We start from the raw sequence: 17694 nt of genomic DNA, 5'->3' as shown, positions 1-17694 counted from the left end.
ACACACACAATCTATACCAAACATACTTACTTAAGCCCATTCCTTACCTGCATCGCTGGGCGAGTCGCCTAAAAAAAAGCACAGGAGAGAATTAGCTTCTGTGTAAGTAAACCTCAATATGCTGAATGATCAGAGCAGAACTAGAGAAAAAACACTGTAAATAATGTTGGATGTCTGTCAGAAAGAAAGAGCCATTTCCACACAGCCTCTTTTCTAAGTTCCTATTGCCATTTTATTTTCAAAAACAGAAAACAAAGAGCAAACAAACAAAACCACAAATCATGAAATGTTATTACATAAAAACACGAAACAGGGATATCACAGAGATGAACTAAATGCACGGTCAAAAGTTGGCAAGCCAGGACGCCATGGAAAAACTGCCTCCGAGTGCAAGGGGAGGACGTGACAGGCTGCGCCCGGCACACCAAACCTCCAGGCCGTTTCTAAGACTGGGTGAAGCCAGACATGAGCCCATCTTATAGAACTGTCTATCTGCTTCTGAAAGCAGAAAATTCCCCAGCTCACGACAGGCGTACCTCCACACCTGACAATCCTTCAGGTGCTGTGTTTTGGGGACAAATGTGACCTAAGCAGTAACAGGTTAATGAGCAGTGGCACCGTAAGAGTGGGGTAGACTCAAAACCATAGGTGGATAGTTAACCTTTGTTTCACACTCCCAGGAAGCATGAATGCATTTGCAGAAGAGCCAACGACACCATGCGGGGAGAGGGGCTGGCCCCACCCAGACAGGGATGTCTCAGTCACATGCCAGGAGGAATCAGCCTAGGTTACCATGAGGATCCACATGCAAATGCCGAGTGAAAAGCACTCCTCACACACTCCTAGGTTGTCTGTTCGCAGGGGACTTTCTGTGAGCAATCCAGGCAGAGAGCAGCATAAATGCTGCACTAAGGAGGGTGGCTCTAGGGGGAAAGGCCCAGAGCTTCCAGAGATCACACCCCACAGAGTAACACAGCACAGAGGGTGGGCCTGGAGGGGCCAATGGTTAGGAGGGGCCCAGAGAACACAGTTCCAGACAGCGTCACTAGCAGGTGCTGTGAGAACAGGCACCATTGGCAAGGACTGTGGCACGAGAACCTGCACATGGCATTTTCAGAGACCCCAGGATGACACCTTGGCGCAAGTGGGGTGGGGGGCTTGCCTCAACCCTGGAACAAGGCTACTGGGGACCAAGAGCAGATGGCAGCAGACCCTCTCCTGGAGGCTGTGTGCCCTAGACAGTGTGCTTAGCAGAGACCAGCACTAAGAGTCACTGTGTTACCAGAGGCCAAGCAGCTGAGCCAGGTCCTCAACTCCAAATCCCCAACCTTTTCTTCAAAACTAAAGCCATCGGGGTTTCATCAGGGTGTCAGGGACAGATCCTGGGTTCACACAGTGCTCAGAAAGGTTACTGAGAGGTGGTCATTGAGGCTGACACCCAGAAGGTAAACTGCACCTTTCACAGTTTGGGTCCCTAACCCCACACAGGTCCCATCCCCGGAGCCCCAAGGCACCCTCCACACAGTCGACTCCTTCCTCCTCTGCTCCCACAGTACCAAAGCTCCCACCTCCTGCAGTCGCAAAGCCTCTAGTGCCAGGTGACGTCATCCCCACCCAGGCTCACACCGTCACCCATGCACCACCACCACTCACCTTTTCTCTCTAGTCCAGACCTGTCCCCTAAGCTCTAGGCCTCGTCCCCGAGGACATCTAGCAGCCCTAGGATCCTCCCGTTGCCCGCCCCTTGCTCCACCACAGCCCAGCCCACTCTCCTCTTCCCTGGACTGCTCTTCAAGCCCCCTTAATTAACATGGCTATTCTTTTTAAAATCTAAATATGATCATGTCACTCCTCCTAAAAATATTATTGGCTCCCTTCTGCTCTTATGATAAAGACTAAACTCCCTAACTGGCCACACGAAGCCTGGCAGGAACCAACTGGACTCTCCCCACTCCCCCAACTCTGGATGCTTCCCCCATACCGAGCCAGCCGGTCTGCTGAACATGTCCCACCTGGGATTGTCGTTTATGTAGTTCCTTTTGCCCAGCAGGCTCTCCCCAGCCACCTCACCGCTCTCCAGGTCACCCAAGGTCCCTTCCACCCTGACCACCCGCAGCACCTTTTGTCAAATGGTCATCTCTGCAGCCTCATCTCAGCTTGCGTGCAAACGCCAGGAAGGCAGGAGGCCAGTCTGACTTTCCTCGCTGACGCACTCCCTGCCTTGGCCTGACACACGGTAGGCCTTCAACAAATAGTTTCTGTTTGAGCACATCAACAGACGCTATCCCTTGCCCAGCCACGCCACGCCCTGGCCGCATGAGGCACTGGCACTGCTGCAGGCCATAAGGAGCTCCAGGGACTTAATGCTGAATGTATAACTCTACCAGGATTTTTTTAAGTGCTGAGAAAAATTATGCTGAAACAGAATCTCACTAAGGTACAACTTGACACTGAAAGAACGATACAGAAAGAAAAACCATAGTAGCAACAGCATTTTTAGCTATTCAAAAGTCCTCTTTGAACAGGAGGTGCGGGTAGTACACTGCTTGGCTTGTGGGGCTCTTCAAGCAGTGACCCTGAAACTTGTTCAGGGATCACTCATGACACCCCCACTTTAACCTTGCTCAAAGCACACTGGGAACGACAGAGAGAGTCTCATGTTACCAAGCAACAACCTCCTCGATTCTAGTTCACGCAAAAAGGCAGAAGTGAGTCGTTTGCCACATTCAGACCCAGGGGGGGAAAACCTTGGGCTCTGGACCGTGTCCCTTTGAGAAGAAAGGTGCCTGACACCAGTGCCACTGTGGAGTGCTCTATCTCCTCTCCCTAGGAAAGGGGTGAAAAGGGATCGTTCTTACCTTTCTGCTTCATTGCTGGGTCTGCCTCAATATTCTCACGCCACAGACTAGTTGAATTATCATCTGAAATACTAGTTGAGTTAGTATTAGCTTCTTTTATTTCTGACATAAAACAGTTTAAAACTGGTCATTAAGGTGATATAGCACCTCTTGTATATTCCTGGATACAGCTGGAACCCATTCTACTAAGTGAAGTATCTCAAGAATGAAAAAACAAGCACCACATGTACTCACCAGCAAATTGGTATTAACCAATCAACACCTAAGTGGACATACAGGAGTAACATTTATCGGGTGTTGGGAGGGTGGGAGGGGAGGGGTATATACAACCACAACGAGCAAGATGTGCAACGTTTGGGGGATGGACATGCTTGAAGCTCTTACTCGAGGGGGGAGGGGGGCATGGGCAATATAAGTAACCTTAACACTTGTACCCCCATAATACGCTAAAATAAAATAAAATTTTTTTTAAAAAACTGGTCATTAAGACAGTCCACTGAGGGCTGGTGATCAATGGCTTCACTAACACAGAGCACACTTATCTGTTTCCCTACACTGCAAGTTTACGAAGGACTGACCAAAGGCAGCTTTTAGGAAACACACATCTAGGATGTTCCTATCCCGTGTGTGGCTCTGGGATTAGGTGAGAGGGAAAGGATGCCCCAGACTGTGCGTGGGCGTCAGGTTTACTCAGCCAAGGAGGAAGCTTGGGGTCTTCCCCAGCCAAAGAAGACTGGCCCCTCCACCTCCCATTTCTAGAACCACCCTGACGCTGTCAGTCTCCAACTGTCTCCCACTACAGAGGGCCCAGGGGTTGAGAAGTCCAAGTAAGTGGCTGTTTCAGAAAAGTAAGAGGAAAAGAAAAATATTTTTGACACAGTGCACAGTCCTAGACATATTGAAAGCACCCAAATACTTGTCTTCTGATTACTGACTGATGTTCCAAAGTTAATTAAAACAGGGAAAAAAAATCAAATACTTTAGAAATAAAACATTTTCCCTATTACAAACAAAAAGGATGGGGGAGGTATTAGAGGAACAGGTTTTGAATTATAGTAGGACCCAGAGCTGGAAAACTAACCCATCGTCAAAGGACTCACCACTCTCTAAAAAGAAACTGGGAGACAAAAATAAAATTGGAAAAAATGTTCCCTTTCCTGAAATACAATCTTACAATTTCTTAAAAATATTTAAAGAAACAGCTTATATCAGAATCAATCTGTCATTAACTATCAAATAACTGCTTTATTTATGTAACAGAACTACATAAAATAGATGACATAATTTTGTAAGGAAATTTTTTTTTCAATCTCTAAAAATGATGCTTAGTCTCATGCAAATAGTTAATTGTTTATGATATTTTATAGAGGACAGCCAAAGAATGAACATGAAATATTAAGTTCTTTTAAAAAAAATCTAAAAATAAATGTAACCATGGTAATTGTAGATTATCAACTTTAGAAGAAAACTACCTAATAATTTTAAGTTTTTATATTTGATTTTGAAGTGTCAAATATTTTCTATACTTTACAAAACCTACCATCACAATAAGTAAATTGCAAATGCATTGTCTTCATTCTGTAATTCAAGGAGACGAATGACATTTTGCACATTTTTATCTTTTCAAAGTTCTAGTGTTATTCTTAAGTAAGCTTTACTAAACCCCAAGCTCACAACAATAGAATAAAAACAGACTACTATACATTCACTAATAATACTACACTGTACAATCAATTCTTAATCACAGAGGGTAGATCAACCAGTTTGTTGAACAACCGTCTTTAAAAAAAGAATGTACTTTAAAAAACTAAAATTACTATGAATTGGAAAAAAACAATCAAAGCGTTAGAGCAATCTATTCTCTGGAACTACCTGGTAACCAGTGAACCTTGCAGGTCAGAACGTGAGCCATGGCTCAAGACTTTCTAAGGTCAGACACTAGCGCTTCTTTCTGTTCACTACCTGCTACACTTTGGGCAGGCAGCTGTCCCTTCCTGAGCCGCAGCGTGCCCCACCTCATGGCGCTATCATCAGAGTCAGAGGAGATCATGTCTTTAAAGCCAGGAGCACTGTGCCTGGCCAGGAGGGCTGCTCTGTGTCAGTTACTGGTATTAATAAAACTCACTAACCAGATGTGTGGCCCACAGTACAACTGCAAGCAGTCTGTCACCTGACAGTGTTCTGTGCAAATTTTAGCTACATTGAATTAGTGAATGTATCTGAGTTTAACTGATCACATAACCAGTGTTTTTTTAAAAAAAATGAAAAACATTTTTGGGACCATAAGAATGCAGCCTGGGTTTTGGATGCTATTAAGTAAATAATAATAAAGTTCGGTTCAATTATTATTTTGTGGCTATGTAGGAGAATGTCTTTCTTTTTTTAAGCTGCATGATAAATAATAAGTAAGAGATAAAGGGTTAGGAGGTTTTTAACATTCTTTGAACTAGTTCATTAAAATATGTAACTATAGATGAAGCAAATATGGCAAAACATTAAAACTGCTGAATTTAGGCGAGGGGTATATGGGTGATAATTGTACTATTCTTTCTACTTTTCTATATTTTTCATAATAAAAAAGTTTAAAAACTATTTTTTCCTCAAATGCAACTGAAGAATGCTAATATTTCTGAATTTAGCCTGAATTACAGAAGACTGTGGTTACAGAATTTAACCAAGGGTTATCCCATCTGGATCAGCAGAAGACTTATGTGCATCACGTCACAATGCACTGGGCAAGCTACACGACAACTTCCCAAAAACCGTTATCATGAGCATTTTCCTAATAGAACAAAGCAGAGCCGGATGAAGATATAAAAAATAGTTTCTCTACATAATCATCCATATCATTTTATAAAATTCCAATAGCAAGATTAACAAAGCATTTTGACTTAAATATAAAAATAAGTTGTACATAAAAAGGCATGTAAAGGTTAACTTAAAGCTGACTTAATAAAGTTATCATATAATTTAGCAAATTAAAGCAAATAAAACATTAAGTCATTTCTTATCTTTAGTATATTGTGAAAAAATCTGATGAACCTTAAAGTGGTTAGAATAATAAAAAAATAGTAACTATACTGAGATATAACTATTTCATATTAAAGTGGTGAGGAATTTAAACTAAAGAATATATTTTTCTTACCTATTTCTGAAGCTGTAGTTTCCTGATCTGGTTCAATATTTAATCCAGACACTACGGGGTCTAAAAGTTTAGCTGAAATATTATCCTCCTTCCTTCCTGACATAAAATAGTTAACAACAGATTAAAATATTGTAAAGGTTTGTGTTTGGTTGCTATAGTTGGGATTTACAGGGGGCTGTGCCAAGGTCCCCAACAAACTGCCTTGTCAATGAAATGTCAATTCTCAGCCTCCTCGTGACCCAGCCTTGGAAGGGTTTAACAGGAAGCCCCTCTCTCCTTCCCCAGCACTTCCTTCCTTGGCCTTCACACACTCTCCCAGTTTTCCTCCAGCCTGTCAGAGGAAAGTTCTGCTTCCTTTGCCTGGATCCTCCTCCTCCCCTCCTAACCTTCAGAGCTGAGCAGGCTCCGGAGCTCACAGTGCCCTTCTTCACCTACACACACCCCTGGATCATCACACGAACGCCCATGGCTGTAAGCAACACCTGTATGCTAAGAACTCTCAATTTTTTGTTTTTACCTTCAGTTTCTCCAACTCTCTCATTCATCTCCAGGTCTACACACCCAGCTGTCTACTCAACATCTCTACTTGGTGGTTTCACAGATATCTCAAACTTGACGTATCCAACACAGAATTCCTGACCCCGCAGCCCCATTCCACCAACCAGCTTCTCCCTAAGCCTTTCATTCCAATAAGTGTCACCGCCTGTGGGCCCAGACCCCTCCCAGAATGGATCTTATCTTTGATTCCTCTCCTTTCTAACAAGTGACATCCAATCCATTAGCACAGTTACCCAATCTGCCTGTCATCCAGGTGCCTCAACCTCCTCACTCCTGTCCTACTAAAACATAAGTCAGATCCTAGGAGGAGGACCCTCCTTAGGAAGGATCGCCTCTATCCTGCTCAAAACCCTGCAAGGTTTTCTGTTCACACCTACTGTAAGACACACGCTGACGTGGCCCAGCATCCCTGGGCCCTGCCTATTGTTATTGCCCCTCTCGCTGCCCCAGCCTCACCCCTCACATAGGCAAGCCTGCCCCCAGCTCACAAGCTCTGCTCAGAGGCTCTGGACACTTGCATGTCCTCCTTCACCCCCATCAGCCTCACTGTCCAGATGTCCCCCTCAGAGAGGCCCTTCCTGCCCATGCTCTCACCCTGCTTCCACGGGTTTCATTTTCCTTCGTGAGTCTCACCACTAACATGCATGTATATGCTTCTGTGTGCTCTTTATTATATTATACATCTCTGCACAATAAGGAAAGGGAGGCTCAGCTGGGCACAGTGGCTCATGCCTGTAATCCCAGCACTTTGGGAGGCCAAGGTGATAGGATTGCTTTAGCCCAGGAATTCATGACCAGCCTGAGCAATATAGCAAGATCCTCCTGTTTCTACAAAAAAAAAAAAAATTAGCCAGGTGTGGTGGCACACACCTATAGTCCCAGCTACTTAGAAGGCTAAGGCAGGAAGATCGCTTGAGCCCAGAAATTCAAAGCTTCACTGAGCTATGATTGCACCACTGCACTCTAGCCTGGGCAGCAGAGCAAGACCCTGTCTCAAAAAAAAAAAAAAAGCAAGGCTCAAATGGACAGTTTCAGCCCGTAATTGACTTAGAGTAGAAAATCTGTGCCTTGCAGGGCACACATGTCTTTCTGCCCCCTCTCCACTCTGGCCAGGGGGACAGTGCTCTAGAGCTCAGGCCACAGGTCAAGCAGGGCCAGACCTGTGCTAAACACCACGTGGAATCCCAGGAGTTCAATGACCAAGGAAGCAAAGAAGCAGGCAGCAAAAGGCGTCCAGTCACAAACACTCATGCACAGCATCCGCTAGGGCTCACTCAGTCTTACCGAGCTGTTTCACGATATGTTCCTTCTTAGGTTTACAGTAGGAAGAGTTATGTTCTTTTTCAGAGGAAAGACTACTTTCACTGGTTCTAGAGTCCCTTCTTCCTGACATGAAATTGCATAATGAAAATACGTATTAAACTTAACTTATAATGCTGCCAAGTTAACAAAAAAATGAAATTAAAATGAACTCACTCAAGGTGATCAGCTCTGCTATAATGCCATACTTAAGAATAAGTAAAAACTATCATATTCTTATGCAGAATGTGTTTTGGATTCTATAGAGATTATAGAATGGCTTTCAAAATGAAAGAATGTTTAACAAATGTTACACCCTCACACTCTGTAGTAAAGGCTCATCCTCTCAAGCAGAACACAGACGCCCTATGTCTCAAACACCTCTGGGTACTGGGCATTTGCCCAAATGCCAACCCATGTAAGTGAGGCAGAATGTTCAGGCAGAGTGCCAGCTCTGCCAGGGAACTCATGGTAAGGTCAGTGACCTGCTAGCAGGCTGGGAAGACAAAAGTCCAGAGTTGTTGACAGCTCAGTGAAGCTAATGTCAGAAAGCCTGCAAATCTCTGACAGTATAATCTCTTAAAGATCACACAAAAAGAACTGTACAGCACAAGCTTACCAGTAAACAAGATGCAAATATCCTGAGTGATTAGAAAAGAACAGATGATACAACTGCTGCTTAAAAACTCAAAAGAATCAATGGAAGAACTACTGAATTCAAGAACGAAACTAGATTTAGGATACAGTTAACAAAAATCAATAAAGCACCTACATACCAACAATAATCATTAAAAACTAATAAGAGCAAAAAGATACCACCTCCTCCCAAAAACCTAAAAACCAAACAAACTATCAAGCAAACACCTTGACTAACAGACACACCCAAGCACATCACACACATCTTCTCAGAAGACAGAATAAGTTTACTAACTTGAAATTAGAAGTATCCAAACTCCCCGAACTAATGAATGCACAAATTTAACACAAGTCAAATTAAATCCTGAGAACTTAGTTAGTTTTGTGGGAGGTAGGATTCTTTTGAGTCATGAAGTGATTTTAAAATTCATCTGGAAGAATAAGCAAATAAAATGCCTTAAAACTCTCTGAAAAGAACAATGATAGGAAACCAGTAGAAAAACAGAAAACAGTGGAAGTAAAACACACACACACACACAGACAAAAGAAAACAGAACCCAGACTACAAAAGGCATCACAGAGGAGGGAAGAGTACAACTAATTATTAAGTGACGCTGAAACTGCTAGGGAATTATTCTGAAAAAATAAATTCAGAGCCTTACTTTACACCCGGAATTAAAATAAGAAATAACTGAAAAGATTAAATATGATAATGTATGATAAAATACAAATCTTCATCTCTGAAACCTCTGAACAAATTACCAAAAAAAGATTAGTGGCTTCAACAAGTACATAAAAATTTAACACTCAGGCAAATGAGAAACCAAACCAAACATAATTAGTGGAAAAAAATATAACACTTATGTAAAAATGAGAAGTCCTTAATGTACAAGGAGCACATGCAAATTGGCAAGAACACTGAGACTCGAAACAGAGGCAACTGAAAGAACAGACAAGTCAGAGAAGCCAATAAAACTAACACACATGAAAAAAATGTAAAATTTCAGTGGTAATAAAATTTTGGGTTTTCATTTATCAAAATCAACACCCCTTTCAAACACTGGACAAGGTGTGGGCAGAGGGCACAGCTGGTGGCACGAGGTAGCTGAAACCTTACAAATTCCATGCCCCTTTGTGCCAGTGACCACTCGGCTGGGAACCGATCCGACCGCGATCACCCGACAGAGAGGAAAGGCTTTTGGCACACAGATGTTCACGAAAGCATCACTTACTATCATGAAAGAGTAGAACTTACCATCTACGTTCCGTTTCTAAATGAAAAATTCCAACTGCTACCTTCTTGCCACACTTTATTAACTTACACAATTTAAGAGAAGGATAATTCTTCAGAAACTACTACTGCTCATTCAAAGGAACTTCATACTTCAATTAAAAGTAAGCCTCCAACACTACTGGCCTCCAAAAGTACTTTCCCTGCACCTCCCCAACATTCTTGTCCTATTTGCTGGTCTGTTATAGGTACTACCCTTGGGCAAACCCCAGGCCAGGCCTGTGGGCCTCAGTTTATACTGTGATTCCCAACCCGCTGTTTTTAAATGCATAAACATTATCTGCCTACGTTGCTCTTCGTGTCCAGCCTGCCTCAGGATTAAATTTAGCCTACCAATGTGAAGGACAGGGTCAACAAAAGGCAGATGACTTGTAAGTATTTCTGGAAAATGAAAATTCAATCACACGTTTTAGATTTTAACACAGATCTCCAGCAAAGAGGGACTGTTCTGTTCCTGGTGTCATGAGCTCACACGGATATCTTCATTCTGTCTACACAGTCACTGTTCATCCCTATACACAACAGGTCTGTTTTCCAGCCACAAGTACTTTCTACTAGATGTTGCGAATAGAGCAAAAAAACTAATATGCATATTTTCAGCTACATATATAGTAAGTTTTGCAGTACCTTCCAGTGAATTTCTGGATCGCCGTTTTGAAGTTTTTGTTGTCAATGACCTGGATGATCTAGAGGTAAGCTCAGTCTTAAAGAAAAGAGGATGAAAAAAATTAATTGATGCATCACACAGCAATACCATCAGCAGATTTATTTTTCAAGCTCTGCTTGAGGAACAAGTATGAAAACCAATAATAGCATCCATATGCTTTAAAAGAGAAACTGATACCAACACAAAACAACCAAGCACTCAAGACCTGACTGTGTGAATTAGAAGGAAGCCAAAATCTCTTTCATCCTAAATTTAGAATTCCCTCTTTTTGTACAGCCCTAAAAAGGTCAGCAAACTGACACCCACACTTTGAGAATCATTGTCTTATCAGATATGCTTATGAGGGCTCAACTTCTGTTGCCATATACTTACTAAATGTATTTATAAACAACTCTGAAAGTAAAAACATACATGTTGTGTTTAAACAGAAAACAAATTGGAGACACAGCATATCCTGCCTCTCCCTTCGTGGCACAGTTCCAGTCTCACGTGGTCTCCTAACCAGCCTCCAAGCCTCTACTCCAGGCCCCACCCATCTACCCGGCAGCTGTCCGAACACTTTCTGAAATGCAAAGTGGATTACGAAAGCTGACTTAAACCTTTCAATGGCCCCTACTGCTTGGGATGAGTCTAACCTCCACAGAACGCCCTATGTGGAGATGGCGGGCTTCCACTGTGCCTGGCCATGGGAAACACAATATGGGGTCCCAAGCAGGACAAGCACACCTTGGAGGGGTCCCTTCAGCTGGCCCTCCCTTTCCCTGTCTGCCTGCTGACTTAATCCTTAATTCTCTCCCATTCTCATCCTGAGTGCCACCTCCACCCTCTCTCCAAAAGACCACCCTGTCCCTTCGTGCACCACACATCACACTTGTTAAATAAAGGTGTAAGTGGGCCGGGTGCGGTGGCTCATCCTGTAATCCTAGCACTCTGGGAGGCCGAGGCGGGCGGATCACTCAAGGTCAGGAGTTCAAAACCAGCCTGAGCGAGACCCCATCTCTACTAAAAATAGAAAGAAATGAATTGACCAACTACAAATATATATACAAAAAAAAAAAAAAATTAGCCAGGCATGGTGGCACATGCCTGTAGTCCCAGCTACTGGGGAGGCTGAGGCAGGAGGATTGCTTGAGCCCAGGAGACTGAGGTTGCTGTGAGCTAGGCTAATGCCAAGGCACTCACTCTAGCCTGGGCAACAAGTGAGACTGTCTCAAAAATAAATAAATAAAGGCATAAGTGGACCCAGGAGTGCCCCCAGAAAAACCACAGAATAAACACACCACATCTATTTTATCAGGAGGTAAACCATTTAAATTATTACTTTTACAACAAAATAAAGAAGGCCCCATAGACTGCAAACTAGTTCAACCTCTATGGAAAGCAATATGGAGATACCTCGAAGCGATACAAGTAGATCTACCATTTGATCCAGCAATTCCATTACTGGGCACCTACCCAAAAGATCAAAAGTCACTTTATGAAAAAGACACCTGCACTTGAATGTTTATAGCAGCACAATTCACAATCACAAAGCTGTGGAAACAACCCAAGTGCCCATCAATTCATGGGTGGATTAATAAAATGTGGTATATGTATACCATGGAGTACTACTCAGCTATAAGAAACAATGGTGACATAGCACCTCTTGTATATTCCTGGATACAGCTGGAACCCATACTACTAAGTGAAGTATCTCAAGAATGGAAAAACAAGCACCACATGTACTCACCAGCAAATTGGTATTAATAGATCAAAACCTAAGAGGACATATAGGAGTAACATCTATCGGGTGTCAGGAGGGTGGGAGGGGGGCAAAGGGGAGGGGTATATACAACCACAACGAGCAAGATGTGCGACATTTGGGTGATGGACACACTTGAAGCTCTTACTTGAGGGGGGAGCGGGGCATGGGCAATATATGTAACCTTAACACATATTATGGGGGATGGGGATCCCCCATAATACGCTAAAATTAAAAAAATAAAAATAAAAAAGAAGGGCCCACACATAATGGTGCTCTGCTCCCCTGCCTCAGTGGAGTGGGAGAGGACACAGCATTTATTATTTCAACATAACCACAAGCTTGTATCTCTTACAGTCATTTTTAAAAACTTACCTCTGTTTCAGCTTTGGAGTCTTTTAAAGATCCATCTGACAACTTTTTAGATAACTCCCCTGAGCTTGCCAACTATAAAACAAAAAAAAATTTTCAAACTTTAGAATTATTCAAATCTGTAACATCTAAAATACATCAACATTTTATATAACACTGACCAACAGCAAGATGATTCTTCTGTAAGAACATCACATTACCACATTACCACTCAGATGTGCTGATTTGTTGTTGCTATTGCTGCTCGGATTTCCAGAGTCTTCCAAGCCAATAACAGGATCTCTTCTCACAAAGGGCAGAGTAGGTGGGCAAGGACTTCAAACAATTGCACCTCTCGGGAAACTACATGGAACACCAAATCCCTATGCCAGGCCAAATTTCCTGGAAACATATCCCCGTGAAACACTGGGATCTGGAAACGAGGGATGGAGTGAACAATGTAAACCTCCAACACCCACCAAAAACTCGTTCCTATTTCTATGTTCTGATAACAGGGTAACTTTAGAATGGAACGACTCTTTTTAAGAAAAGGCTTCAAACTTTAAGTCAGGAAAGCACTCTCATAACATAAATTATGTGAAAACTGTAAATACCATCTCACATCCTAAACCAATTCTTTAAAACATATAAGTCAATATGAACAGATTATCACCACTGACATTTTCCTCTGTGGCGGCTGAGAAGCAAAGGATGCCTGTTCAATATTTCAAGAATGCAATGTCCTCATAAGTTAATTATGAGTGCATCGGACTGCATCAGCGGTAATTACCCATGACTGCAGGCCGGGCACCCACATGCTACCTGTGCGGGCTCACAGCCCTCGCTGCTCCCACTGGAGAGGGGGTTAGAGGCAGGGCCCAGAACTCCCAGATGGCCAGTCTCACCTAGCACATGGGCTCTCAACTGCCTGCCTCACTGAAACACACCTGATGTGTGTTTACACATCGACTATGTCACCTTTCTTCACTAAAGCCCATGAGGCAGCTTGGGAGCATCTCGTCATCCTCTCTCCCACACAGAAATAAAGTGAAGCATCAAGGGATTTGACCAGAAGGTAAAGAGTGACTATGGCAGAGCCTGGGTTAGAACCTGAGTCTCTGGCCTCCCCAGAGAGGACAGGCACTCCTAGGGCTGACAAAGGGCCCTGGGAACTGGGGCTCCTGGGTAAATGTCTTACAGAAGCTCACCCTGCTTGGCATCTTTTACCAGGAGACCACACAACTGCCTCCCAGACCCACATGGCTCGATACAGAAAACCCCCGATTTCTAACAGAAGAGCCAGGTGGGCAAATTCACCATGAAAGATCTACACAAATCTGACTTCAGCCAAGTAAATGCCAGCTTTGAGTAGGAAAACGATCATTTCACCATAGTCTCAGATACTTTCAAACAAAGCCATCATGCACCCTTGGTTCTGCTATGTTTCCAAATATCATCCCATAAAATTTCTCTTTGGAATTGTCTTTCTATCTAAAAAGCTAGTCACATCAGCAGCAGTTTTAGTGAACATAATGTGTCCACACTTGATCTGATGACCTTGAGAGCTGAGGAAGCTTAGCCCATTCCCAGGCTGCCTCACATAGGAAAATACACCAGAATAAGCTAGCACCTCAGCAAATTCAGGTTAGTGAAAAATACTTTTTCTGAGACCTCTAGAAAAAGGCAAAATATGGGGAATGTCTTTTTGATTTCTAAAACTCATAAAAGAATCCAGCTTATGACACATATCATAAGGCACGCTACTCTAGGCAGGTAGGAGGGAGTGACATTTTAAATAGCAAAACACCCAAGTTCCCAGGAGAACACTACACGCAATTACTAACAAAACCACAACGGTCTTTCTGGGTAAGTACCCCTTTCCCACTGTGATACACAGATCTCAGAATGGGCTTACACTGACCTCCACTGAACAGACTGGTTCACGGGATTCCTGCAGGGTCAGTCCCACAGAGCCCCCTCCCCTCCCTGGACAGTCACACCGAGATGCAAGGTTCAAAACAAGATGGCTGCAACAGGAGGAATGAGTCATGGGGGCCCACTCAGGCCTTGCCCCTCACTGCCGAGCTGCAGACCTTGAACCTTTGCAGACCTCTGCGTCCTCCTTTCTAGCAGGTGAAGACCAGGAGATTTCCACCATTCTTCTAGGATGCTTTACAATATGATGTCCCCATGAGAATGGGCATCTGGAAAAATGGCCCTGACATATATGGTGAGTCCAGAAGTAATCTGCACATTTGAAAAACACAGTTCGAAACCAAAAGGATTTTCTGGCCAACCCTAAATTTATCTGAAAATTTAATTAAACAAGAATTATCATAAACTAAGGTCTTATTGTACTTATCTGTTAATGCCTAAAAGACTTTGAAAGCAGGCCGGGCGCTGTGGCTCACGCCTGTAATCCTAGCTCTTGGGAGGCCGAGGCGGGCGGATTGCTCAAGGTCAGGAGTTCAAAACCAGCCTGAGCAAGAGCGAGACCCCGTCTCTACTATAAATAGAAAGAAATTAATTGGCCAACTGATATATATATAAAAAAAATTAGCCGGACATGGTGGCGCATGCCTGTAGTCCCAGCTACCTGGGAGGCTGAGGCAGAAGGATCACTCGAGCCCAGGAGTTTGAGGTTGCTGTGAGCTAGGCTGACGCCACGGCACTCACTCTAGCCTGGGCAACAAAGTGAGACTCTGTCTCAAAAAAAAAAGACTTTGAAAGCAGCCCAAATACTTTACAAACTCAGTAATATCCATGCTCCAAAGGATACCACACATAGCTCAGACAGCTTGCAAACACGGCTTGAGATGCTGACATACGGGCTACTCCAAAGAAAGTGGGAAAATACCCAAACATAAATATACGCCCGACAGAGAAGGTGAAAAGCAATAAATCTTAAGCCAACTGGCAAGATGAAGACTTGGGCAAATTAGCTCAAACTCTGAAAAATGCTACTTTCTCCACATGCCTGGTGGGGAATCACTAACCTCTAAAAAAAAGCAAAGATTTAATGTATTTTCCTGACTTCCTCAACCAAATTATCTTCCACCATCCCAAGATCCACATCCGTAATAAAAGACCTCATAAGCCACTATCAATTGATCAATTCCACCCAATGTTTCATGATCTGAAAAGTCTGTCACCCCTTGCCTGGATTCTCAATTCATTCCTTCACCAAATATTTACTGTGGACCTACTACATGTCAGATACTCTGCTAGGCTGGGAATTCAACAGTGAACATAAGAGTAAAAAATCCGGCCGGGCGCTGTGGCTCACGCCTGTAATCCTAGCTCTTGGGAGGCCGAGGCGGGCGGATTGCTCAAGGTCAGGAGTTCAAAACCAGCCTGAGCAAGAGCGAGACCCCGTCTCTACTATAAACAGAAAGAAATTAATTGGCCAACTGATATATATATATATATATATATATATATATATATAAAAAAAAAAAATGAGCCGGGCATGGTGGCGCATGCCTGTAGTCCCAGCTACTCGGGAGGCTGAGGCAGAAGGATCACTCGAGCCCAGGAGTTTGAGGTTGCTGTGAGCTAGGCTGACGCCACGGCACTCACTCTAGCCTGGACAACAAAGTGAGACTCTGTCTCAAAAAAAAAAAAAAAAAGAGTAAAAAATCCAACTTACACTCTTATACAGCTTATGTTCCAGAAGAATTCTTCTTGGATATAAAGTAGGAACTGGTTCAAAACTTACTGAATAATGCCTTAATGAATGATTGAACAATAAACTGCTATTAAGGGACAAAAAAAACACCTGGCAGGAAAGAAACTGGAATCTCTTTGAGTTTCTACTAAGATCCAACATTGTCAGAATTTTAAATTGGCATAAAAGAAAACCAGTTTCCAGCCATGCACAGTGGCTCACATCTGTAATCCAGCACTCTGGGAGGCCAAGATGGCAGGATCACTTGAGCTCAGGAGCTTGAGACCAGCCTGAGCAAGAGTGAGACCCCATCTTTACTAAAACTAGAAAAATTAGCTGGGCATGGTGGTGTGTGCCTGTACTCCCCCTTGGGAGGCTGAGGCAGAAGGATCACTTGAACCCAGGAGCTTGAGGGTGCAGTGAGCTATGATGATGTCACTGCACTTCAGCTGGGGTGACAGAGCAAGACTCTGTAGACTCAAAAGAAAAAAGTTTCCTAATCACATTATAAGACAGAAACCATTTTAGAGACTATCACAAACTCTTTCTAAGTTAAGGCAGAAGTTTCCAACAAGACTTTACCTTCCTCTCCACTTTGTCGTGCTCTCTGCTCTTCTCCTTGTCGGGGTCCCGGGAGTGCTCCCCATTTCTCATTCTCCGTTTATCCCTGTCCCTCCCTTTGTCTCGGTCTCGATCTCGGTCCCTGTCTCGCAATCTCTCTTTTTCTTTTCCTCCATCACTCTTCCTCTCTCTCTCCTTCTCTCGTTCTAAATCTTTGCCTCTGTCTCTGTCTCTCTCTCGCTCTTGCTTGGACCTAGCCTTGCTTTTTTCTCTCTCTCCTTCTCTGTATTTCTCTCTCTCAGAGTCTTTATGTCTCTCTCTGTCGTTCTCCTTGGCCCTTTCCTTTTCTCTTGGTTTGCTTTCTTCTTTCAACTCTTCTTTCTGTTTTCGCTCTCTGCTTGTACTTCTCTCTTCTATCTCTGAGTTTCTTCTATCCTAAAAACATCAAAAAACAGTATCATTTATGAATGTTTCTACCTAAACCACAGAAAACAATTTCATTTTCAAATATGTGCAACTTGCAATTCACCTCTTTATCTTTGTGAGTTCTGGACTCTTCTTCTCTCTCATTTTTATTATCCAATTCTTGAGATTGTGAAGTCAGTGAGGCCCTTCCTTTCACATCTCCCTTCTCTCCAGCTAAGACTCTCTTCACGGCATCATCACTGGAGAGCTTGCCGTCCAAATGTAGGAGAATGAAATGCAAGGTGAGAATGAGACCACACACATAACAGGAATGTCAGCATTCAAAGACAGCTTATTACACAGATCCTTTGTTGACCAATGAAATTCAAAGGATAGAATGTTAAAAGAAAATGTTATCACAAAGCACAGCATCTGAAGTTCATAACTATTGCTCTTAACACTTTAGTCATTAACAGTAAAGTTCACCCAAGCTAAACGAATCCTATTTCAATTCT

At 43.2% G+C, this 17694-nt stretch overlaps 1 protein-coding gene across 5 annotated transcripts in view; it reads right to left on the bottom strand.

Moving 5' to 3' along the window:
- TRAF3IP1 (TRAF3 interacting protein 1) overlaps positions 1 to 17694 on the bottom strand; it is a 68019-nt gene that overhangs the window by 43345 nt on the left and 6980 nt on the right. For 2 of the 5 annotated variants that reach the window (XM_012755668.2, XM_076006109.1), the window contains exons 4-11: positions 17304 to 17447; positions 16796 to 17209; positions 12571 to 12642; positions 10415 to 10490; positions 7846 to 7947; positions 6004 to 6099; positions 2859 to 2921; positions 48 to 68 (exon numbers count right to left, since the gene is read on the bottom strand). In XM_012755668.2, coding sequence (XP_012611122.1) covers positions 48 to 68; positions 2859 to 2921; positions 6004 to 6099; positions 7846 to 7947; positions 10415 to 10490; positions 12571 to 12642; positions 16796 to 17209; positions 17304 to 17447 — 988 coding nt within the window. The remainder of the gene's footprint in view (positions 1 to 47; positions 69 to 2858; positions 2922 to 6003; positions 6100 to 7845; positions 7948 to 10414; positions 10491 to 12570; positions 12643 to 16795; positions 17210 to 17303; positions 17448 to 17694) is intronic. The other 3 variants (XM_012755669.2, XM_012755670.2, XM_012755671.3) reach the window with 3 other exon arrangements.

This window comes from Microcebus murinus, chromosome 8 (genome assembly GCF_040939455.1).
Source record: "Microcebus murinus isolate Inina chromosome 8, M.murinus_Inina_mat1.0, whole genome shotgun sequence".
Taxonomy (NCBI): Eukaryota; Metazoa; Chordata; class Mammalia; order Primates; family Cheirogaleidae; genus Microcebus; species Microcebus murinus.
This window is presented reverse-complemented; position numbering and strand designations above follow the sequence as displayed.